Raw genomic sequence first — 26278 nt, 5'->3', positions numbered from 1 at the left:
GGTGTAGAGCTACTGGTGTCTGGAGCTGTGTGGAGCTACAGGTATAAGGAATTAGAGGTATGTGTAGATGGCTATAGGTATAAGGAGCTACAGGTGTATAGAATTGCATCTGGCTACAGGTGTATAGAACCACAGATGGCTACAGGTATAAGAACCTATAGGTGTATAGATCTGAAAGTGCCTACAGGTATAAGAACCTACAGGTGTATAGATCTGAAAGTGTCTACAGGTATAAGGAGATACAGGTGTATAAAGCTGTAGGTCTTTGAAGCTACTTATTGCTGATACTGGTTAGTGTGTGCACAACCCGAACAGTGCCCAGTAATGACCCGTCTGTAAGACAGCTGGACAGCTCCTGACAGCCAGCCCAGCAACAAGCCAAGAATAAAAATGACAAGAAAGCCCAAAGGACTTTGAGCTGTTATTCCACCCCTTCACTCCTGGGTCCCAGCACCTCAGCATAGGACTCCACACAATATTCCTCACGGGTTTTTGGAAACCTCTCAATATACCTCATAATGATCTTGCACCTTACCATCTACCTGTACTATACTTTCTCTGGAACTGTAACACTTTATTCTGCATTCAGTTACTGCTTTCCTCCTGCACTGTTGTAGTCAGTTGACCTGTGTGGACAGTATGCCAGGCACATGACAATATTGAACAATTTACCAGTTTACCAAGTTGCCTGTCTTACCAAGCCTCCTTGTAGCTGGTCCAACAGGAACCCTAACCCTCTCTGGACTCCTCCGACGTTTTGTGCCTTGTTTTCCTTTGGGCAGACCTTGCTGCGGAGCTCAGGGGCCAACATCGGTGCCAGGAAATGTGGCTCACCCTTCTATTCTGGGCACCCAAGTGTCAGGCCTCAACAGTCCCAGCCCAAAAATAACAGCCTGTTCTGGTCCAACCCCAGGCTGAGTATCAGAGCAGCAGCACTTCTTGATTCACCTTGTTCTTCCTCTCTCTGAGACACAAGAGATTCTGCAGCTGCTGGAAGTCGCAGCAATACACACAAAATGCTGCAGAACAGGTAACATCTAAAAATCTATGTTTCAGGCCAAGACATGATGCAAATTTACTGATCTAGCCATCTATATTGTCATTCAGTTCATAATATACACTCAGTGGCCACGCCATTAGGTAACTCCAATACCTAATAAAGCGTGCGTGGTCTTCCACTGCTGTAGTTCATCCACTTCACGGTTCGACGTGTTGTGCATTCAGAGATGCTCTTCTGCACACCACCGTTGCAATGCGTGGTTATTTGAGCTACTGTCAGCTTGAACTAATCTGGCCATTCTCCTCTAACCACTCTCATTAACAAAGTATTGCCACCCACAGAACTGTGCTCACTACATGTTGTTTTCAGCTTTCTGCACCATTCTCTGTAAACCCTACAGGCTCTTGTGTGTGAAAATCCCAGGAGTTTAGCAGTTTCTGAGATACTCAGATTAACCCATCTGGCACCAACAATCAGTCCACAGTCAAAGTCACTCAGATCACATTTCTTTCCCATTCCAGTCATTGGTCTGGGCAACAACTGACCCTCTTCACCACGTCAGCATGCTTTTATGCATTGAGTTGCTGCTAGATGATTGGGTGATTAGGATGTTTGCATCAATGGGCAGGTGTACAGATGTACGTAATAAAGTGAGTGTATATTGCAAAGGCTGCAATGTACTGATCAATTGGAAAGAGTGTGTTGTGCAGCACACATCAAAGTTGCTGGTGAACGCAGCAGGCCAGGCAGCATCTATAGGAAGAGGCGCAGTCGACGTTTCAGGCCGAGACCCTTCGTCAGGACTAACTGAAGGAAGAGTGAGTAAGGGATTTGAAAGTTGCAGGGGGAGGGGGAGATGCAAAATGATAGGAGAAGACAGGAGGGGGAGGGATGGAGCCGAGAGCTGGACAGGTGATAGGCAAAAGGGGATACGAGAGGATCATGGGACAGGAGGCCTAGGGAGAAAGACGGGGGGGGGGTGACCCAGAGGATGGGCAAGAGGTATATTCAGAGGGACAGAGGGAGAAAAAGGAGAGTGAGAGAAAGAATGTGTGTTGTGCTGAAGGGATTTATTGGGACAGTGGCTCCATACTGGTGACTTATGTTGGGAAGGGCACTTTTATGTGGTGAGATAAATTAGGAAGAATGCACTAATTTGGATGGTTATATTGGGAAGGATTGAGTCCATTGGTGAGTTACATCAGCAGGGACACTCTGCATTGGTGAGTTATATTGGGAATTATACAGTGGATTAGTATTTTATATTGGGAAGAATACACAGTATTGCTAAGCTATTCTGGGAACGGTGCATTGCACTGGTATGTTATATTGGGAAGGTCAAACAGGAACGTTGACTGAAATTGGAAAGGGCACACTGATATTCTATTATTGAGAAGGGTGCACTGAATTAGTGAGTTATTTTGGGAAGGAGCAATGCATTGATGTGTTTTATTGGGAAGGGCACACAGGACTGCTGAGTTAATATTAGAAAGGGTACATTGTATTAACGTTAAATTAATGAGAAAGATGCACAGTTTCATTGCATTAGATTGTGAAAGGCAAGTCACAGAGCTGTTATGTATGAGTTACATTGGGAAGGCTGCACTGAATTGAGGACGTGTTGTTATATATTATAAATAGAAAAAGTAAATACTTTTAGGGATGTCACAGTAGCGTAGTGGTTAGTGCATTGCTTTATGACGCCATGACCCAGGTTCATTTCCCGCCGTTGTCTGTGAGGAGTCTGTATGTTCTCCCTCCACCTCTGTGAGGTGTCTGGTTGTCCCTCCACATCTGTGAGGAGTCTGTATGTTCTCCCTCCACCTCTGTGAGGAGTTTCCTCCGGGTGCTCTAGTTTTCCTCCACATTCCAAAGACATAATGGGTTAGTAGGTTAACTGGTGACAAGGGTGTAATCGGGTGGCAAGGGCCTGTCACTGTGCTGTATCTCTAAATAAAATAAATTTGAAAGGTTTGCATTGTACAGTGCTGTGCAAAAGTTAGTATGCCCAAGAGCTTTGAACAGTACTGTAGTAATTTTATGTATTGCACTGTATCACTGTTGCAAAATAAAAACTATTTTCATGACATACGTATGTGAGTGATGTAAACCTGATTCTGATTTGGGTCTCTGTTGTGGACTGAGAGTGGGAAGGAGGCAGGGAGTGGGGAATCATGGTTGGGGAAAGGGGAAGGGAGAGGGGAGGGAGCAGGAAGCACCAGAGAGACATTCTGTAATGATCATAAACTACTTTGTTTGGAATCAAATGATCTTTCCTGGTGTCTCGGACTGGATGTGTCTGCACGTATTTTCCCCTGCCACCTGTCCCACGCCCTTCCCATGGCGCTCCACGCTCGCCATTCCCAACATTCTTTTGCCAGATTTATAAACTCGCTCTCCACTCATTGACAAATACTGTACTGTGCAGAAGTCTTAGCATCCTAGCTATGTATAAGTGCCTTAGACTTTTGCACAGTACTGTATATATATTGAATGACGCTCTATTTTTCTGAGTGATATTGGGAAGAGCATGATGAATTATACTGGCAGGAACAGTCTATATCGATGATTTACATGGAGGGCAACACTTTACATGGGTGAGTTAAAATTTACCAGTGATTTCTACTGAGATGTGTGCATTGTTAAAAAACACCATGAAATGAAACACACCATTTCTTTTAATTAATCTTTTTCAAGTTGAAGGCAACACTGACTTCTGTTGTTAGACAGAGTCACAGAACACTACAGCACAGAAACAGGCCCTTTGGCCCATCTAGTCTGTGCCAAACTATTACTTTGTCTGGTCCCATCGACATGCACCCGGACAACAGTCCTCCATAACCTATGTACCTATCTAAATTTCTCTTAAATGTTGAAATTGAACCAGCATCCACCACTTCTGCTAGCAGCTCATAACGAAAATCCCCCTCATGTTCCCCTTAAACACTTCACTTTTCAGCTTTAACTCATGACCACTACTTCTAGTCTCACCCAACCTCAGTGGTAAAAGTGGATTTGGTAACATTTCATCTCTAACTGTCCTTGGGTCTCCTCGTGGAACCGCTGCACGCTTGGGGAGCCCAGCATTTGGACCCAGTGAAGACCGCAGACCGATGACACATTGCCTCGTCAGCAATATGCATTAGTTCAGAATCAGGTGACACATTGCCTAGTCGGCAATATGCATTAGTTCAGAATCAGAATCAGGCTTATTATCAACAGCACGTGTCGTGAAATTTGTTAACTTAGCAGCAGCCGTTCAATGCAGTACATAACATAGAGAAGATGATAAATAAATAAACAAACAAACAAACAAACATATAAATAAATAAATAACAGTATATGTATATTGAATAGATCAACAATCATGCAAAAACAGAAATAATATATATTAAAAAAGTGAGGAGGTACTGTTCACGGATTCAACGTCCATTTAGGAATCGGATGACGGAGGGGAAGAAGCTGTTCCTGAATCACTGAGAATGTGCCTTCAGGCTTCTGTACCTCCTACCTGAGAAAAGGGCATGCCCTGGGTGCTGAGGGTCCTTACAATGGACGCTGCCTTTCTGAGACACCACTCCTTGAAGATGCCCTGTGTGCTTTGTAGGCTGGTATCCAAGATGGAGCCAACTAAATTTATGACCCTCTGCAGCTTCTTTCGATCTGGTACAGTAACCCCACTCCCCATACCAGACAGTGATGCCGCCTGTCAGAACGCTCTCCACAGTACATCTATAGAAGTTTTTGAGTGTTTTTGTTGACATACCAAATCTCTTCAAACTCCTAATGACAGACATCCCACATCTCCCGGAATGTCCGGGAGTCTCCCGCATATTAATAGTGGCTCCCTGATGCCCGCAAATTATATACAATATCATGGAAATCAATTTTTTTGAGAGCGAGCGAGAGAAAAGTAAGAGAGAGCGCGAGAGCGATCACGAGAGAGAGCGAGCAAGAGAGAAAGCAAGCGAGAGTGCGCGAGCGAGAGAGGGAGAGAAAGTGAGTGAGAGAGTGCGCGAGCGAGAGAGGGAGAGAAAGCGAGTGAGAGAGTGCGTGAGCGAGAGAGGGAGAGAAAGCGAGTGAGAGAGAAAGCAAGCGAGAGTGCTTGAGAGCGCAAGAGAGAGAGAGAGAGATTGACAGAGAGAGAGCACGCCATTGCAGAGTGTCCCAAAAATATATATAAAACGTACGTCACCCCAGACTACACTAAAGTGTACCCCTGCCTAATAGGGGTCAAAAATAATGACAGTGTTGCTCACTGCACTGTTTGCAACAGTGACTTTTCTATTGCCCATGGTGGGTTAAGACTGTAAAAGACATGTTGAGGTGAGTTTAACAGGTGTCATTCGTTCACTAGCATAGCTAACGTTATTTAAACTAGCTGGCCAGCTGCTAAGGAGCTACTCTATTGCAGACGTCCCACCTCTCCCAGAAGTCTCCCGCAAATTGATGGTGCTACCTCCCTGAAATCAGTTTTTGCAGGGTGGAATGTCTGTAATGAAGTATAGTCGCTGTCTTGCTTTCTTTATAACTGCATCAATATGTTGGGACCAGGTTAGGTCCTCAGAGATCTTGACACTCAGGAACTTGAAACTGCTCACTCTCTCCACCTGATCCCTCTATGAGGATTGGTGTATGTTCCTTTGTCTTATCCTTCCTGAAGTCCACAGTCAGCTCTTTTGTCTTACTGGTGTTGAGTGCCAGGTTGTTTCTGTGACACCACTCCAGTAGTTCGTATATCTCGCTCCTATACGAGATTGTAGTTGGGGGGGAAATTGAAGGTGGCGGGGTTCCCGCATAACTTTTAGCCTTGCTCTCTTAATGCCAGAAGTTGCAGGTTTCAGAATTAGGTTTAATCTCACTGGCACATGTTGTGAAATTTGTTGTTTTGTGGCATCAGTACATTGCAATACACAATAACATAAACTATAAATTACAGTAAGAAATATATTTTAAAATAAATTAAATAACTACTGCAAAAAAGAAAGTAAAATAGTGATTTTAAACGCAAACAACAGGAATTCTGCAGATGCTGGAAATTCAAGCAACATACATCAAAGTTGCTGGTGAACGCAGCAGGCCAGGCAGCATCTATAGGAAGAGGCGCAGTCGACGTTTCAGGCCAAGACCCTTCGTCAGGACTAACTGAAGGAAGAGTGAGTAAGGGATTTGAAAGCTGGAGTTGTTGTATTCATGAACAAGAAAAAATCTGCAGATGCTGGAAATCCAAAGCAACTCACACAAAATGCTGGAGGAACTCTGCAGGCCAGGCAGCATCTATGGAAAAGAGAACAGTCGATGTTTCGGATCAAGATGCTTTGGCAGGACTCAAAGTTGGTTCATTGTCTGTTCAAAATTCTAATGGTGGAGGGGAAGAAGCTGTTCCTAAAATTTTGAGTGTGTGTCTTCAGGCGTATTTCCAATAGTTTTAAAAGAAAAGGACACATCCTGGGTGATGGGGGTCCTTAATGATGGATGTCACCTTTCTGAGGTATCACCTTTTGAAGATATTCTCGACGGTGCAGAGTTTAGTGCCCATGAAGGAGTTGGCTGAGTCTGCAAACCTGAACAACTTCTGCCAAGTCCCCTGAAAAAGAAATTCTGCAAAGAGCTACAGTGACTTTCACGGCAGGCACACTCTGTGTCCGTGATGGATGGGATAAAAGTTCACCATGATGGACAGTGAGTTCATCACTAAGCTTCTTTGTTCTGAATGCTGTTTGTCTCAGTTCGACATGTCACGAAGACTTTGACAAACTTCTATAGATGCATCGTGGAGGGTATCCTGACCGAGTGCATCAGGGCCTGGTATGGAAACACCAATGCCCAAGAACAGAAAAGCTGCAGAAAGTGGTGGAAACAGCCCAGTCGATCACAAGCAAAGCCCTCTCCATCATTGAGTACATTTACAAGGAGCAGTGCCACAAGAAAGCATCATCCAGACGAAGCTCTCTACTCGCTGCTACCACACCACCAAGTTCAGGAACAGTTATTATTTACAGTCACTTGGCTCATGAACCAGTGTGGATAACTTAACTCACCTCAACTCTGAACTGATTCCACAATCTACAGACTTCACTCTACAACTTGTTCTCAGTATTATTTATTTATTTATTTGCACATCGGTTGCTTGTCAGAATTTCTTTATGTTTAATTTTTCATAAATTCTATTGTATTTATTTATATTTCTGTGAATGACTGCAAGAAAATGAACTCAAGGTTGTATATGGTGACATATATCTACTCCATCATCAGGGACACCTACCACCCAGATCATGCTCTTTTCTCGCTGCAGAAATCAGGAAGAAGGCACAGGAGCCTCAGGACTCACACCACCATGTTCAGGAACGATTATTACCTCTTAACCATCAGACTCTTGAACCACAGGGAATAACTTCACTCAACTTCATTTGCCCCATCACCGAACTGTTCCCGCAACCCATGCACTCACTTTCAAGGACTCTATGTTTCACATTCTCAATATTTATTGCTTATTTATTTATTATTAATACTATTTCGTTATTTTCTTTCTTTTGTATTTGCACTGTTTGTCTTTTGCACACTGGTTGTCCGCCCCGTTCATGCAGTCTTTCATTGATTCTATTATGGTTATTGTATTTATTGACTATGTCTGCAAGAAAACAAATCTCAGGGTTGTATATGGTGACATACATGTACTTTGATAATAAGTTTACTTTGAACTTTGATAGGTTTACTTGGACTCTGACTCCAGCAGCTCACTCTGAGCTACACCACCTGATCCCAGACCACAAAAGAAGATTCCAGAACAGGTTGTAGAGTAATACAATAAAGGAAAAGGCCTTTTGGCCCAGTTCATCTATACCAAACAAGATGCACATCTGAGCTAATCCTGTGTGCCCATGTTTGGCCCATAACCTCTAAATCAGGGGTTATGGGCCAAACCTGGGGTCCACGGATCCCTTGCGTTATGGTATTGGTCCATGGCATAAAAAAGGTTGGGGAGCCCTGCTCTAAACCGTTCCTATCCACGTACCCGTGCAAGTGCTTTAAATCTTGTTTATTGAACCTGCCTCAGCCACCTTCTCTGTCAGCTCATCAAAATCAGGTTTAATATCGCCAGTGTACTGTATAGCATGAGATTTGTTGTCTTTGTGGCAGCAGTACAACACAATACATAGTAATAGAGAAAAAATGAATTACAATAAGCATTTAGTCATAGTCAGAGAAATACAGCACAGAAACAGGCCATTCAGCCCATCTAGTTCATGCCAAAACCATTTAAACATTTAAATATAAATATGTTTAATTGCTAAATGAAATAAGCAGTTCAAAAATAAAAATTAAAAAGTAGTGAGGCACTGTTCATGGGTTAAATGCTCATTCAAAAATACCTCATTCCACATATGCACCATGCTCTGCATAAATAAGTTGCCCTTTGGGTCCCTTTCCAATCTAACTATAACCTCTAGTTTTGTGTTCCCTATCCCTGAGAAAAAGACCAAGAGATTGATCAAAACAGGCTAAGTCACAGCCTGAAAGGAAGAGAGGGAGTACAGAATGAGAATTCGTAAAAATTGGTAAATTGGTTTATTAGTATCACATGTATCGAGGCACAGTGAGAAACTTGTCTTGCATACTGGTCACACAGATTGATTCAGTACAACAGTGCATTGAGTTCGCAGAATAACAGAAAGGGTAACAGTTACAGAGAAAGTCCACTGGAACTAGTATACTCACTCGGAGTTCTGCCTCAAAGCTTCGTTCATGAAGAGTTCCCATTAGATTTAGATTTATTTATTAAACACATGAACATCGAAACATATAGCAAAATAATTCATTTGCATTAACTACCAACAAAACCTGAGGATCTGCTGGGGGCAGCCCAACAAATGTCACCACATGTTCAGCCACCAACAGAGCATACCCACAATGCTTAGCAGAGCACCACACTGCCTTCGTACAACAAGCAACAGATAGGAGAAAGTCTGCAAATGCTGGAAACCCAAACCAACACACACAAAACTCAGCAGACCAGACACCATCTATGGAAAAGAGTAAATAGTTGACGTTTCGGGCCAAGACCCTTCATCAGCAACAACAACTCTTCCCCACACCACCCTCAACCAGGCTTCAGATGGGCCTTCAATGCTCGTACAGGCCTCCTCCAGGCCTCTGATCTCCAGACCGTATCCCCGTACTGTCAAGATCTGTGTTATTTTCTGCTCTTCTCTCGCTCTCTCACTCTCTCTCTCTCTCTCTGTCCCAAAGATACATAAATTTGATCCAAAATCCGTACTACTACTACTACATCGACTCAGGCCTAGGGGGCCAGTGTCAGGCATGATGACGGACTCTCCACTTCTCCCTCTCCCTCATCAGTGTGTTCAGTTCATCTACATTAGCCGTGCCGCTGTCTTCTAGGAGCGTGTTGACCAAAGTCTTGGGAGGGCGCCCAGGGTTCATCCTCCCGTGCTTGAGCTCCCATATGATGACTAGGCTGGCAGGTAGCTCGGGGTGGCATAGACAGTGCCCCACTAGTTGCAGTCTTCTCGCCTCGATTTTAGTGCTGAGCATCGGTAGGTCATCATAGAGCTGGACGTTCATCCTGTGCTGTTGCAGGCACATAAAGTAGCACACACATGGCTCGGGCCTGCCCTCTAAATAACTGGCTCGGCCAGGTTACCCGGCAGCTATCCACTCTCCTCTTCAGCCACAGAGATGCAAGAGGCTGTATGAACTGGAGCTCTGTATAATTAGTAGAGGGTGCGTTTAACGTAGGAGCCTACACGGAATCATCAGAGGATGAAGAGGGCAAGTGTAGTGCGAGCCCGGAGAAGCAAATTGAAACCTCCGGCAGGAATATTGGACAAAAAGCACATTAAATCTGCAGTATAGGCATCCATGAAGAAGCCCTGACATACATCACTCACAGCTCTTCGACGGCTGACCAGCCTCCCCCCCACCCCCCACCAGCCAGTGGGTCATTACTGGTGAATGCTATTTTAATTGCCTGTCTGGGTTTTTGAGCTGTTTTGACCTATGGGCCAGCTTAATGCCTGAAATCAGAGACCAGAACTGACCAGCAACGCCACTAGCAGAACAACACCAGCTCCAAGCCTCCGGCAAGGCACAGCCATCTCCTCGGTTGAACAAATATTTACCTTTGTGCATTTTTTTTTCAGTCCCAGCCCCCCTGTGTTGAAGCATGAAGGACATCTGGTGCCCTCACTTTCATGATCCACACTAACACATTCGGGTTACCCTGCTAAGTAAATAAGTAAATAATTTTATTATTGTCACGAGGTACAGCGAGAAACTTTGTTTAGCATGCCGCCCATACAGATCGTTTCATTACGACAGCGCACTGAGGGAGTACAAGGGAAAGCAATGCAGAATAAAGTGTTACAGTTACGGAGAAAGTGCAGCACAGGCAGGCAAAACGGTGCAAGACCACGATGACTGCTGATTCTGGGGCCAGGATTCCATTCTGCAATACTTGTGGATCAATCACTGGTCTTATAACGCCAGGGTAGAAGCCACCTTTGAACCTGGTGGTAAGTACTGTCAGCCTGCTGTTATCTTCAGCAACACACACAAAATGCTGGAGGAACTCAACAAGCCAGGCAGCATCTACGGAAAAAGAGTAAACATCAAGGCTCGGCCCAGAACGTTGACTGTCGACTCTTTTCCATAGATGCTGCCTGGCCTGCTGAGTTCCTCCAACAATTTGTACGTGTTGTTTTGGACGACCAGCGTCTGCAGACCTTCTCGTGTTTTTGTATCTTCTGCCTGACGGGAGGGGGTTGGGGAGAGGAGAGAAAAAGGTTTTTTTCCAAGTGATCTCCGCACTATCATTCTCCAGTTGAAGCCCAGTTCTCACTGGGAAGAATTTACAATCACGCTACCTGTCCAAGATTGCTCCACAATGCCGCCGCTTTCTCCTGATGTGCTATAGTGTAGTGTAGGAGACTTGGTCACAAGCTCCAACCGTCAGCAGCAACACGACAGCCCGATATTCTGAGTCTTTCCTTACATCTGTTTGCAAGATGTTACTCCGAACCTCCTTTTCTTTCAAAGAAACAGCTGCAGTTTTCGTACGACCACCTGAGAGGGTGGAATAAGCAGCTCATCCAACTGATGGCACAACTCTGTGGTACTCCACTGAAATGTCAGCCTGGATTTTGCCTGCTGTGGAATTTGAAACCATCAGTTTCTGATTTAAGAGACCCTCCAGACATTGCCTGATTTTAGTGGCAAATTTTTACAGATGTACGGTGGATTGTTATAGAGGGGGTGGGGGTGATAATGGGGGCAAGCTCCCACTATCTATTAAATCCCCTTAATGGCATGAACCTCAAATAGCCTCTGATAACTAAGTCCAGCTCCTGGCCATCACGTGTGACTTAGCTACTAAACCCAGCGGAACTGTTTCTACTGACAGAAGAAGGAGCAAAGTTGGGTTACTGGCACCTTAAAACCTGTTGCTTCGGGCAGATGGGGCTCGTCAGGTGACGTTGGCAGCTCATCTAGGAGAACGAAAACTCTGAGCTCAAATCTCCACTGCCTTGCGGCTATACCCACTCATGGGGAAGGCTTCAGCAGTAAACCCTGAGGGAAAAATCCTAAAATGGAGTCCCTAAGGCAGTCCTATGTTGAGTTCAATCCTGAGTGACATCTCCTGCATTGGTTTCTGGGTGTCACAATCTCCCAGGACCTGAAGTGGACACCCAACGCGGACACTCTTATCAAAAAGGCTCAGCAGAGGTTGTATTTCCTACGTCAACTCAGGAAGTACAACCTGCCTCAGGAACTGCTGATTGAACTCTATTCAGGAATAATCCAGTCTGTTCTCTGTTCGTCCATCACTGTCTGGTTTGGATCAGCTACCAAACAAGACAAGAATAGACTCCAAAGAACCGTCAGGGCTGGGGAAAGGATTATTGGTGTGAAGCTGCCCTCGATCCAGGACTTATACGCATCTAGAATCAGGAAGCGAGCAAGCAGCATCATTGTAGACCCATCACACCCTGGACATCACTTGTTCCAACTCCTTCCTTCTGGTAGGCATTTTAGATCACTATATGCCAGGACAAATAGGTACAAGAACAGTTTTTTTCCGTATGTCATCAGCCTGATGAACACTTGAATTTTAGTCTATTATAAACCAAGTCCACCTGTACATACATGGGTACACCTCACTGTATATAGTTCACGATTATCTGCTCTATTGTTTTGTTTGCTTTTTGATTCTGTACAGTGAGAGCTCAGGGAAAACGGCATCAAATTCCCTGTATGTGTCCACATACTTGGCGATAATAAAGGATTCTGATTTTGATTCTGGTTTCTACCATTCCTTTGGATTCATCAGAGTGGAGAAGGGGAACTTGCTACATGGGCAACAGCTTGCTCTCCATATTGTGCTGCCCTCTTGCCTATCGAGACAGCTAGGAAGCAGCATCCATGGTCGACGCTGACCGGTGGAGGCCTCAATCTCATGGTGGAGAGCACTCTGACTGGATGCATCACCATCTGGTATGGAGACTCCTATGTACAGCACAGGATCAAGAAAAATGCTGCGGAGGATCAAGACTCAGCCAGATCCATCGCGGGCACAATCTTTCCCTCCATCAAGGACATCCCCAAAAGGCAGTGCCTTGAGAAGGTGGCATCCATCATTAAGCACCCTCACCATCCAAGACATGCTTTCTCCTCATTACTACCATTGGGAAGGAGGTACAGGAGCCTGAAGACTCACATTCAATGTTTTAGGAACAGCTTCTTCCCCTCTGCCATCAGATCTCAGAATGATTTATGAATCCGTGAACACTACATCACTATTTCGCTCTCTTTTTGCAATTTTTAAAATATATTTTTTATTGTAATTTGTTTATTGCATTGTATGGCTGATGCAGAACAACAAATTTCATGACTTAAGTCAGTGATGAGAAAACGAATTCTGATTCTGTATATAAGGTGGAACACAATGTCTTTGGTGGACTCTGAGACACAGATATTGACAGAAATGCAAGTTAATCAGCCCTGCTGGGTCACGCCCAGAACAGTTGATTCTTTTTGCACAGTCAAGAAAGGAAAGTTCTCTGTGGAAGAAATGGTTCTTCAGCCTTGTGATGCCACAGCCAAGAAAAATAACCAACGTGTCTACTTCCTCAGGAAAGTACAGAAATCCAGCATGTCCCTGCTGCCCTTCACTCTTTTGCATTGATGCTCCATAGAAAGGATTCTGCCTTGTTGCATGATGGCTTGGTATGGCAATGGTAAAGGAGGAGGTAGCGTTGGGTCTCTTAAAAGAGCATTAAGATGAATGAGTCCCCAGGGCCTGATGGGATATAACACCAGTTATTGAGAGAGGCCAGAGAAGAGATTGCTGTTGCCTTAACCAGTATCATCATGTCCTCTCAAGCCTCAGGCAAGGTCCCGGAGGACTGGTGAGTAGCTAATACTGTTCCATTATTCAAGAACCAGGGATAATCCTGGAAACTATAGACTGGTGAGTCTCATGTCAGTGGTAGGGAAGTTACTAGAGATAATTCTTAGGGATAGGATTTATGAACATTTGGAAAACCATGGTCTAATTAGGGAGAGTCAGCATGGCTTTGTGCGGAGCAAGTTGTACCAGCTTGGGTTTTCACGAGGAAACAAGGGTGATTGATGAAGGTAGAATTGTGGATGTTTACATAGATTTTAGTACGGCATTTGACAAAGTCCCTCATGGGAGGCTCATCCAGAAGATTAAGATACATGGGATGCATGGCGAATTTGCCGTTTGGATTCAGAATTGGCTTGCCCAAGGAACACAGAGGGCAGTGGTTGAAAGGACTTATTCTAGCTGGAGGTCTGTGATTAGTGATGTTCCACAGGGATCTGTACTGCTGTCTGTGATGTATATAAATGACCTGGATGAAAATGTAGATGGGTAGGTTAATAAGCTTGCAGATGATATGAAGATTGGTGGTGTGGTGGATGGTGTAGACCGGCAAAGAAGTACAGATCAGTTGAAGATGTGGGTGGAGAAATGGCAGATGAAGTTTAACCCAGACAAATGTGAAGTGTTGCACCTTGGTAGGTCAAATGCAAAGAGACAGTACATGTAAAGGGCAAATCCCTTAATAGAGTTGATGAGCAGAAGGATTTTGGGGTCCAAGTTTATAGCTCGCTGAAAGTGGTAACACAGGTTGATAGGGTGGTTAAGAAGACAAATGACATGCTTGCTTTTATTAGCTGAGGCATTGAGTTCGAAAGTCAGGAAGTTAAGCTGCAGCTTTATAAAATTCTAGTTAGGCCGCATCTGGAATCTGCTGCCCCATTATAGGAAGGATGTAAAGGATTTGGAGAGCGTCCAGAAGAGGTTTGCCAGGATGTTGCCTGGATTAGAGGGGATGTACTATAATGAGGTCTGACAAACGGGTTGTTTTCTCTGGAGGTTGAGAGCAGATCTCATAGTGATTTATAAGATGATGAGAGGCATAAATAAAGTAGACAGACAGTACCTTTTTCCCAGGGTTGACATGTCCAATACCAGAGGACATGCATTGAAGGTGAGAGGGGGTAATTTCAGAGGAGATATGAAGGGCAAGTTTTTGACACAGTGAGTGGTGGCTGCCTGGGGTGGTGGTGGAGGCAGATACATCAGGGACTTTTAAGAGGCATTTTGATAGGCCAATGAATGTGAGGAAAATGGAAGGATATGGACATTTTGCAGGCAGAAGAAATTAGTTTAGTTGGCCATTTGATTTCAAATTTAATTGGCTTGGCACAATATTGTAGACCGAATGGCTTGCTCCTATGCTGGACTGTTCTATGTTCTATGTTCTGTGGTTTGTATGCAACCACAAGAAACAGCAAAGAATTATAGACGTAGGCCAGCATATCCTGGAAACCAGCCTTCCCTCTATGGACTCTGTCCATGCTTCACACTATCTCAGTAAAGTAGTCATGATAACCAAAGACCTCACCCTCCCAAAGACCCACTCTCTCCTCTCCCCTCTCCCAAAGGCCTGAAAGCATGCACCACCAGGCTCAAGAACAATTTCCATCCCACGATTATCAAACCTTTTACATGATAAAATAGACTCTTGACCTCATAATCTACCTCATTCTGATCTTGTACCTTATTATTCCCAAGCGCTGCACTTTTTCCGTAGGTTTTACACATTCTTATTTGTTGAGTTACAGCATGGAACAGGCCTTTCTGGCCTTTGAGCCACACTGCCCAGCAACCCCCGATTTAACCCTACCCTAATCACGGGATAATTTCCAATCATTAATTAGCCTTCTAACCGGTATGTCTTTGGACTGTGGGAGGAAACTGGAGCACCCGGAGAAAACGCACACATTCCACAGAGAGGGTGTACAGATGATTGGACTTGGCACTGTCATTGTGTAACCTCGTTCTACCTCACTACCATATAACCATATAACAATTACAGCACGGAAACAGGCCATTTCGGCCCTTCTAGTCCATGCCGAACTCTTACTCTCACCTAGTCCCACCGACCTGCACTCGGTCCATAATCCTCCATTCCTTTCCTGTCCATATATCTATCCAATTTAACTTTAAATGACAACATCGAACCTGCCTCAACCACTTCTGCTGGAAGCTCGTTCCACACAGCTACCACTCTCTGAGTAAAGAAGTTCCCCCTCATGTTACCCCTAAACTTTTGCCCTTTAACTCTCAACTCATGTCCTCTTGTTTGAATCTCCCCCACTCTCGATGGAAAAAGCCTATCCACGTCAACTCTATCTATCCCCCTCAATTTTAAATACCTCTATCAAGTTCCCCCCTCAACCTTCTATGCTCCAAAGAATAAAGACCTAACTTGTTCAACCTTTCTCTGTAACTTAGGAGATGAAACCCAGGCAACATTCTAGCAAATCTTCTCTGTACTCTCTCTATTTCGTTGATATCTTTCCTATAATTCGGTGACCAGAACTGTGCACAATACTCCAAATTTGGCCTTAACAATGTCTTGTACAATTTCAATATTACATCCCAACTCTAATACTCAATGCTCTGATTTATAAAGGCCAGCATACCAAAAGCTTTCTTCACCACCTTATCCACATGAGATTCCACCTTCAGGGAACTATGCACTATTATTCCTAGATGCCTCTGATCTACTGCATTCTTCAATGCCCTACCATTTACCATGTATGTCCTATTTTGATTAGTCCTACCAAAATGTAGCAACTCACATTTATCAGCATTAAACTCCATCTGCCATCTTTCAGCTCACTTTCCTAACTGGCCTAAATCTCTCTGCAAGCTTTGAAAACCTACTTCATTATCCACAACTCCACCTATCTTAGTATCATCTGCATATTTACTCATCCAATTTACCACCCCATCATCCAGATCATTAATATATATGACAAGCAACCCTGGACCCCGTACAGATCCCTGAGGCACATCACTAGTAACGACAAGCTTTGCACTATATCTCGGTACTTGTGTCAATAGTAGATCGATACAATGCAGTACGTCACAATTCAATGCTGATTATCAGTACTCAAGAGTGATCTGAAGATCCCTTCACCCAGGCACTGGAGCCAGGGGAATGCTGCTCCTCCCCCAGTTCTGTGATTACAAGCAGTGGCTGGTGGAGCTGTGACACATAAACCAGGTTTAGTCCTTGCTCCATCCCGAGCCCTGTGATCTCAGCTCAACCACAGGAAGGGAATCACAGAAACAAGGTAATGGAGGTACTGAGCCACATATTCCTCGGAAAGAGTGGAGCTCATCAACAGGGCGGAGGGACAGCTGTTCATCCCGCATCAACCCCCTTCCGGAACCAAGGAGATCCCAACATCCATCACTGAACAGTCAACACACGTGCACATACATGACTCCAAAGTCAGCTCATTCACCGAGCATACATGGACCTTACACTCAACCGGTCCAAACCAGAGGACCCCTGCCAACCTGCCCCCACTATGCCACAGCACCCTCCAACAGCAAGGGGTCACAGAGAGACCCTGGAAATCACAGGTCACTACCCCTCACTGAAGCCCTGCGAAATGATATCCAAGCACAACATTATGACAAGTGACATTTAACAAAAAGCAATCACAGTTAGGCAAAATGCTGAGAAACGTATTTATTGTTATTTATCAAGAGACAGCATGGAATAGGCCCTCCAACCCTCTGAGCCGCGCCACGCAACAATCCCTCTATTTAATCCCAGCCCAATCACTGGGCCTTTTACAATGACCAATTAACCTACCAACTGTGGGAGAAAACCAGAGCACCCAGAGGAAACCCACGCAGTCACGATGACAACATGCAAATTCCTTACAGGCAGCGGTGGGAATTGAACCCCCACCGCAGCATTCCGCTAACCACTACACTGCTGCACTCCCCCTACTTAATAACCATCAGTCAGACACTGTGAATGGGGAGGAAAATTCTGCCTAAATATTTCACCAGAACCAACTTATTTGCAGCCCCATACATAAGGCGAAAGAAAGGGAGCTCTTGACTGATCCCGATAAATGTCTGTTCAGCTAATTCCACCTATTGTCTTATGGTCTTATTACAGGTACAATATTCCTTGTAATGAATCCGCATTCATTACAGTTCAGTCGATGGTCTGAAATCATTCAGCTTGTTTGCAATGATGAAGAACCTCTTGCGTTCTGACAACCTTCGAGTCACGCAGGAAAAATAAAAGAATATTAATGTGCTAAATGTGGTTAGAGGACTGGGACAGGACCCAGGTAAGGGAATGTGCCACCGGGACTGAATGCAATGCATATTCACAGTCTGTGAGGAATTGTGCCTACATTTGGATAGTCAGAACAGACTGTACAGTAGGGAAATAGAGAAAACAGTTTTAAAGACACACACACTCAGATACTCTCACACACATCATCCATCCTAAAGCATACGTGTGTGCCAGATACTCACACAGACATATTCACGTGCACCTAGTGGGCATACATGTGGGCACGTGGCCAAGTGGTTAACGCATTGGACTAGCGACGTGAAGGTCATGAGTTCGAGCCCCAGCCGAGGCAACGTGTTGTGTCTTTGAGCAAGGCACTTAAATACACATTGCTCTGCGATGACACTGGTCCCAAGCTGTATTGGCCCTAGTGCTCTTCCCTTGTTGTGGAGAGGGGAGACTTGCAGCATGGGCAACTGCTGGTCTTCCATACAACCCTGCCCAGGAGAGTGAAGACTTTCCAGGCACAGATCCATGGTCTTGCAAGACTAACGGATGCCTTAAGAGTGGGCATACACAAAAGCAGGCATTGTCATTTGCACACAATTACACACATGGGCATATCAAAACACCCATAAGTGGCCACTTTATTAAGTACCTCCTGTACCTACTAGAGTGGCCACTAAGTATATGTTTGTGGCCTTTCCACTGTGGTTCAACATGTTGTGCATTCAAAGATGCTGTTCTGCCACTATTGTAACACATGGTGATTTGAGATCCTGTCAGCTTGAACCCGCCTGGCCATTCTCCTCTGACTCTCCTCATTAACGAGGTGTTCTCACCCATAGAACTGCTGCTCGCTGATTTTTTTGTTTCGTTTTTGTACCATTCTCTGTAAAGTCAGAGACTTGTGCATGAAAATAGTAGGAGTTCAGTTGTTTCTGCGATAATCAAACCACCCTGTCTGGCACCAACAATCATTCCGCAGTCAGTCACTTAGATCACATATATTCCCCATTCTGATGTTTGGTCTGAACAATGACAGAACTTCATGGCCATGTCTGCATTGAGCTGCTGCCACATGACTGGGTGTTTAGATATTTGCGTTAATGGGCAGGTGTATCCACTGAGTGAGTAAGTAAATATATGGTTGTTACTTGATTGTGCTCCTATCTGAAGCACAATCAAAAACCATACATACATGTATTTAATGTAACACATGCACAGTCACACATACACCCATGCAAAAGCAGTTAGATACATGTTCACTCAAATAACATTCCCAGTTGTCACAAACATATCAATATACATATGTATATATACATCAGACACCCACAGATTTATAGACATTATGCATACACACACACACAGATTTGTAAAGAAATACACCCTTGAACTGAAAGGAGACCAGTCCCTGACTCACATTTCACAGTTTTTATTGGCTCTAGACACTGGCTTCAGTTTTCAGGGAGCTTATCTTCCTATCCCTACCCATGAACTGTCCTGCCCTTCAGCAGATGACCAAGTTAGCTCCTCCAACCCACAACTCTGGTATGTGCTTGGTCTCTTCCTCTCTCTCTCTCTCTCTCTCTCTCTCTCTCTCTCTCTCACACACACACACACACACACACACAGATTTCTTCAACTGAATTTTAAATTGGTTCTCAAAAACTTCTCATTCATCATGCATTTATAAAAATTAATGCAACGTGTACTTCATAACTTAACCAGACACCAATGTTTAACGCACAAATTATTAATCCTCCCGTACACACGGGATTTGGTATTTTAAAGCCATCCACTCAGCGATTGTCCTTCTGGACATGGAATCTCTGCCCTAGCTCTGACGCACCTCCTACAGTTCCAACAGAGCAGAGAGATGTATGGGCAACCCCTTCCTTCGGGCCTCTTTGGCTTTGGGAGGTAATGTGAGGCATAGGTCAAGGGGTCAGTCGCTCAGAGACAATTTGAAGCTCAACCCAAAAGCCTACCACACATCACAACCATTATATTGAATCAAACAGATCCAGTCAGAAGAGATTTCAGAGCTAATTCCAGGGCTGAGGTGAAGAGTTGGGGAAAATACCAGTTGTTCTTTTTGTAACAGGGGAGGTTGTGAGGTGATCTGACTGAGGTGGCTAAATTAATTAGAACGTAGAACACTATAGCACAGTACAGGCCCCTTGGCCCACAGTGTTGTGCCAACCCTCTAACCTATTCTAAGGTCAATCTAATCACTCCTTCCCACTAGTCCTTCATTTTCCTATAGACACAAGTAGATAGCAAAACTGGGGGTACCGCAGATGCCAGAATGTGGAGCCAAAAAGCCAAACTGCTGGAAGATCTCAGCAGGTCAGGCAGCATCTGTGGAGGAAGAGGAATGCTCAATGTTTCAGGTTGAGACACTGCATCAGGACTGAGGGTGCAAGTAGGGAGAAAGGAACTACTGCCATTGGCGGAGGTCTTCAGAACTCAGAGACAGAGAATAAAGGTTATTGGAAAAATAACCAAAGAATGGCAAGTAGCGGCTGAGTATAGGCAAGAGAGGTGAGGGAGATTCAAGTCTCATATGCCAAAGGATGGAGAGAATTGTAAGGGTTCTGGGGATAAGGTGAGGTTAGCAAGACTGGTTGGGTTAGTCCTACATTGAACCAGTCTGATACAATGGATCACATGACCTCCTAACCTGCTATAGTCATTCTAATGGTCCGCAATCATTGGAGTAGCAGCCTCAGCCTGGGCAACACAAGACCAGGGATCTCTCTTCAATGGTCTTCCCTGGCCAAACACTGCCTCCCACCCTCTCTCAACCCACACTCTGCACTCCCCCCCCCATGTGTAATTGGTAGCAGTACCTTCCCTGCCAATCAGATCACCAGTCTTGACCCCTGGCCCCAGCCACTGTGTAAACAGAACCTGGGATGTGCACTGCTATACAGCTCACAATGTATGCCTTCAGCATCTTCCCCTCTCTTTCTTTCAATCTTTCACCCTTTATTTCTCTGCCTGTCCCGCTCTCCCCAGTTTGCACCCCCTTTGCTTTCTAGTTACTGTCTCGCCCTACTCTCACTTCCCTCTCAGTCTCTCCCTCACTCCTCTCTCATCCCCTCTTTTTCCCTTGCTCTCTCCTTCTTCCTTCTGTCCCCTTCTCTTTACACCCTTCTCTCCACTTGTCTCTCATTCCTCTTCTATTTCTGCACCTTCTTCCTCTCCTTTACTCTCTTTCCACTCACTTTGTCACTCCCCATCTCTCCTTTTCATCTATCTCTGCACACAACCCCTTCCTCCACTCCCTACATCTTTCATCTATGGCTGTTCTCTCTCTCTCTCTCTCTCTCACACCTCTCTCTTCCTTTCCCTCTTCCTTTCTCTCGCCCGCCCCTCCCCTCCCATAAACCACTGGATATGCCCAATGCTCAGAGGCAGAAAGAAGGGAATTGTCCCAGAATAACGCTCCAAAGGACAGTGAAACCAGCTTTTAAAACTGACTCAAATAAATATTCGATAAGAAAAAAAAGGACTCTGAGGAAAGAAGTGGGGAGATCGGGAGCGAGCATCGACACGATGGGCCGATTGGCTTCCTTCTATTCGTGTGGGGGGAGGGTCAGAAATTCAGAAAGGCGAGGGTCTGACCTTCCCGCCACTAAACGTAGTGCCAAGTGCTTTGGTTATATTCCACACGAAGTAAGGAACTATAATTACCGGGGGTAGTTGTAATGCTTTCAGAGAAAAGCGAAGCGCCGTCGTTGCCCCTGCGGTAAACCACTCCTCATCCGGAATCATTCCTGCCACTGCGACTTCATTTGCCATTGTGTGAAGAGATAGTGGGGGCCAGGCGGCTGTTTCTGACCAATGTTCACCCTTGTTGTACCTGAGAGGACGGGGTCCGGGCGGGGCAGTGATGCGGGGAGTAACACCCGCCCCCCATCTGAAGAAGTCAAAGCGCCTGGTTCGCAAGACAAACCCCCACTGGGAATTCGGCTGAACATCTGCAGGTACCTGCGCGGCCAGCAGTGATTGAATGAGCGAGCACTCGCCGCAGACACCAGCGCGCCCGCTGATAGCGAGCGGGGTGGCGGCTCCCGGAGCGTTCGTTCCCCGGGAACGCATCCGATCTCACGCCTCCAGCTGCACCAGACGCGAACGCACGGTCCACCGGGTTGTAAAAAACATGCCTCTACGAATGACAACGCACTATTTCTAACGGACCAGCCGCAGCCTCTGCAGCGCGGACCGGCTTAGATTTTACACGCAAACACACACACACCAACACATTCACACACACACATTCACACAATCACACGCACACATTTACACACACACTCACAAACACACACACATACATACACATAAGAACAGGCACACGCATACACAGATAGACAGACACAAACACAGAGAGACAGACACACACATACACAGAGAGAGACACACACACAGACAGACAGACACACATACACACATACACAGACAGACAGACAGACACACACACACACAGATTTAAGATTCGCCTCAATACCTGAATTGCAAAAATTGTCGGTTGGGGAGCAAATCGGTGGGTACTTATATAGATATATATTTTTTAAAACACTCATATAACACCCATTAAATTGACAGCAGCGATATGAATCTGAATGTAAAGACAGGTTAACATTTTAATATGACAGAGATATTCACACGCACAAACATTGCAAATTCAGGTTTTATATGTTGTCGCAAATGTGAATGGAGTGGACTGCACGGCGGAAGGGATTTCTATAGATTAATCGAGGAATTTCCAGCCTTCCCGGTGTCAGTAACATTCCAGCACACGAAAGAATATTATATCAGATTTCGACTGGGAAAAATATCCCGTATAAAGTGCCATTGTTAATGACCCGGTTCTAATGGATGGCTTTCTCCTCACCAAGCGCCACACATGATCGATAAAATGTCAGGGCTGTTGCGAGACTGTGTCCCGGGGACTGCCGCTGACACGGCGGGACCGCGTGAAAAGCCCCGGTCGGAGGGGTAGGTTAGACCACGTACCTTACTGGGGAAGGCGCCCGGGACCATCATTTTCAACGCTTGCCTCTTGAGTTCCACCAGCCTGGTGTTGCAGCTCTCGCACCAAATCCCTTTATCGTCCGAGCCTCCCGACCCCAGGGAGCCGGTGGCTGAGCCCGGGGAGCCGGTACTCGACGACCCTGGCGATGACCCGGCCAGAGATCCCGGCGAGCCGCCGGACGAACCGGGAGAACCGGTGCTGGAAGCGGGTGAAGCGGTGCCCGAACCCGGCACGGAACCAGCACCCTCCGGGGCGGGTCGGTGGGCAACCCGGGAATCCTCGTACATCTGAAATCCTTTCCTGGACCAGATTTCTGGGGCGAAGCTTGCCAGTTTTGTGGGCGAGTAACTCTCCGCCGACCCCTGTAATATCATGGAAAATATTTTTCTCCAAAAAAAGCTTACATTTTTAAAGAAATCAACTTAAATCGATCGACAGACATCTGCGCTAGTTAAAAATATAATACAAATCAATCACAGAGTTACAACACTCACCACATGCTTCCGATTCCTTGCGAAGGCTGCTCGCTCCTTGCTTGTGGAGACAGAATTCATGGTAAATCAGGTCTTCTGGGCCAGTTCCCCAAGCCGGGCTCTGTTTCACCCAGCGCTCGGATACTGATATCGCTGTCAAAGGAAAATTAAACTTCACCAGCCCTCTGATCAAACCATTGCTGCCGGATGCAAGCCCGTGCCACATCTGCCCCATTCAGTGCAGGTCTGCCCGCTCCTGCATGTTTGCGAGGGAGGGGCAGAGAGAGAGGGGGGTGAACGGCAGCCTCCCCCCTACACACTGCGGAGGGATTCTGTGCCGAGGTGCTCCGCAACTTGGATACTTTTCCACCATCAGCTGCTTCTCCTCTCTCTCTTTCAGCCAAAGCAACTCGGGTTAAGATGAAATGTACCAAACTCCAGGCGAGCCAGCCAGCCGTGTGGGCGGAGCTCGGCTCGCCTCGTCTCGGCCGCCCAATGCCGAGCGACACACCAGCTGACGGCTCGCTTCGGAGCGCAACAGCTGGGCACGGCTCGTCTCGGCTCAGGTGGGCACGGGTCTGCTCGGCTCAGGTGGGCACGTGTCGGATTAGATCTACATAGTAGGGCACAGCTCGGCTCGTGTCGAACACTGGGTTTCGTTAGGCATAGGTGGGGAAGTGTGGAACGGTTCGGTTCGGATGGGTTCTATTAGCTCGAGTGGGTACGATTCGGTTCAGCTGCGTACGAGTCGGTTCAGCCGGGCGTGGATCGGTTCGGGTGAACACAGATTTGTTCAGCTGGGCATAAGTCGGCTCGCTTGGGCACGATTCAGCTGGGCATGGTTCAGTTCCATTCATGTGGGGACGGGTCGACTTACGTTCAGCTCCGCTGTGCACAGGGTGTTCTGGGCTCACCTAAAGGTGGGCACGGTCCGGCGAGGTTCTGGGCTTATCGCCTCCATTTGCCGCAGACCAGCTCGGCAGGGCAGAATCTCTGTGCTCCACACTCGCGGGCCGCTGCAGTTGATAGAAACCCGCTTGTCATTAACAACACAGCCGCTCAGATAGCGTTTCTATGGTTGCTCCTGGGGCAGAATAGGGTCAAACAACCAGCAGTTCCAAACCCTCGTCTCACACTCCTGTTCAGGTGACATATGTTAGGATTATTAATATCCTAATAATTGTCAAATTCACCGTCAAGGTGAACTTTAACACGAGGATGTTTTGTGAGTATAAAGATCAATTGACACTGTCGCAAAATGCATCCATAACGTTAAGATACATTACTTTAAGATACCACAACGTTAAGACATATTAATCGACACAATGTCAAGATAAAACCACAATGTTACGACGCACTAATCAATACAGCCGTTATAGTTATACACACAAAAAAAGTTTAGAAGCTCGAGGCATTTTTTTTATTAAGGAGTGGGACTGACATCTTTCACTTGGTTTTGACACCGAGTCCAAGCGGTCACGCGTGTATCGGACGCCCGGTGGTTTCGTTAATAAAGAGAATGTTACTAAGGAACGTGCCGGAATAAAAGTGGTTTGAAACTCACCGAGGAGCGGACTGCAGCGGGGAGGAGAGAGAGAAGCCGGGCGCCCTCTGTCGGTCCTGCATCGCTACTAGAGGACGGGGCGTGAAATGACCCATCTCCGTGTGCTAACGGATCTCCTGACACCCGAAAGGCCGGGCCGGGAATATCTAACCAGAAACCCGCGGCAAAGCTGTACGATTCAGGGTTGTATTTCTGAGAATCGAAGGGCTTGCGGACGATTTGACTTAAAATTTAAAACGAGATTCTGCAGATGCTGGAAATCCAGAGCAAAACGCACAAAATGCTGGTAATAGGTCCTACCAGCTCAACAAACCTGCACAACCCAATCACACCCATGTGAGAGGAGAAGAATAGAAATGGACCCTGAGGAACAACAAATAGGGTGCAGAGTTTATTGAACCATAAGACATCGAGTCTGCTCCGCCGTTCAATCATGGCTGATCCTTTTTTCCCTCCTCAGCACCACTCCCTGGCCTTCTCCCTGTAACCGTAACTACGTCCTATCAAGCTCTGCCTTAAATACACCCAACGACCTGGCCTCCACAGCTGCCTGTGTTAAATAAATTCCACAAGTTTACCACCCTTTGGCTATAGAAATTTCTTTGCATCTCTGTTTTGAAAGGGCACCCATCTATCCTGAGGCAGTGCCTCAGACTCCCCCATCATCCTTTCCACATCCACTCTGTCCCAGCCTTTCAACATTTGAAAGAACTCAACAGGTCGGGCAGCATCCGTGGAAACAAAGAGTCAACGTTCTGGCCCGAAACGTCGACTCATTGTTTCCACGGATGCTGCCTGACCTGCTGAGTTCCTCCAGCGTGTTGTGAGTGTTGCTTTGACCCCAGCATCTGCAGAGTATTTTGTGTTTACAACATTTGAAAGGTTTCAATGAGATTCCCCGCCCCCCCATCCTTCTAGATTCCAGCGAGTACAGACCCAGAGCCATCAAACGTTCCTCATATGATAACCCTTTCATTCCCAGAATCATCCTTGTGAACCTCCCCGAACCCTCCCCAATGTCAGCACATCTTTTCTAAGATGAGGAACCCAAAACTGTTCACAATACTCAAAGCGAGGCCTCACCCGTGCCTCATAAAGACTCAGCATCACATCCCTGCTCTTGTATTCTCGACCTCTTGAAAAGAACGATCTGACAGAGAAGGTGGCAGAACCATATTTAAATGATAGGATGTCTCAAACACATTTGGATGGGTACACAGGTAAAAACAATTTTGAATAAGGTTTCCCAACCTGGTCTACAGACCTCTTGCTTAATAGTATTGGTCAATGGCATAAAAAATGTTGGGATCCCTGATTTAGAGGGCTATGAGCCATATGCAAGACCAGCTCAGTTGGGCACCTTGCTCATGTTGTTGTATGACTCTGTAACATACTAAAGGGGGGTGTGATAGGTCAAAAAGAACCTATATCCTATGGGTTAGAATTTTCACCAAATGATGACACCAGGATTTTCAGCAGAATATCATAAACACAAGAAAGTCTCCAAATGCTGGAAATCCAAATCAACAC

General features: G+C 45.8%; 1 protein-coding gene across 1 annotated transcript in view; it reads right to left on the bottom strand.

The window, feature by feature from the left end:
* The window catches only part of kif26ba (kinesin family member 26Ba), a 380767-nt gene extending 357131 nt beyond the window's left edge, over positions 1 to 23636 (bottom strand). The window contains exons 1-2 of the mRNA XM_063055472.1: positions 23206 to 23636; positions 22693 to 23073 (exon numbers count right to left, since the gene is read on the bottom strand). Of these exons, the coding sequence (XP_062911542.1) occupies positions 22693 to 23073; positions 23206 to 23265 (441 nt within the window). The 5' untranslated portion in view covers positions 23266 to 23636. The remainder of the gene's footprint in view (positions 1 to 22692; positions 23074 to 23205) is intronic.
* Positions 23637 to 26278: the final 2642 nt, after the last annotated feature.

The sequence above is a fragment of the Mobula hypostoma genome, chromosome 8 (assembly GCF_963921235.1).
Source record: "Mobula hypostoma chromosome 8, sMobHyp1.1, whole genome shotgun sequence".
Classification (NCBI taxonomy): Eukaryota; Metazoa; Chordata; class Chondrichthyes; order Myliobatiformes; family Myliobatidae; genus Mobula; species Mobula hypostoma.
The sequence above is the reverse complement of the archived record's forward strand: the minus strand, read 5'-3'. Positions and strand labels throughout refer to the sequence as shown.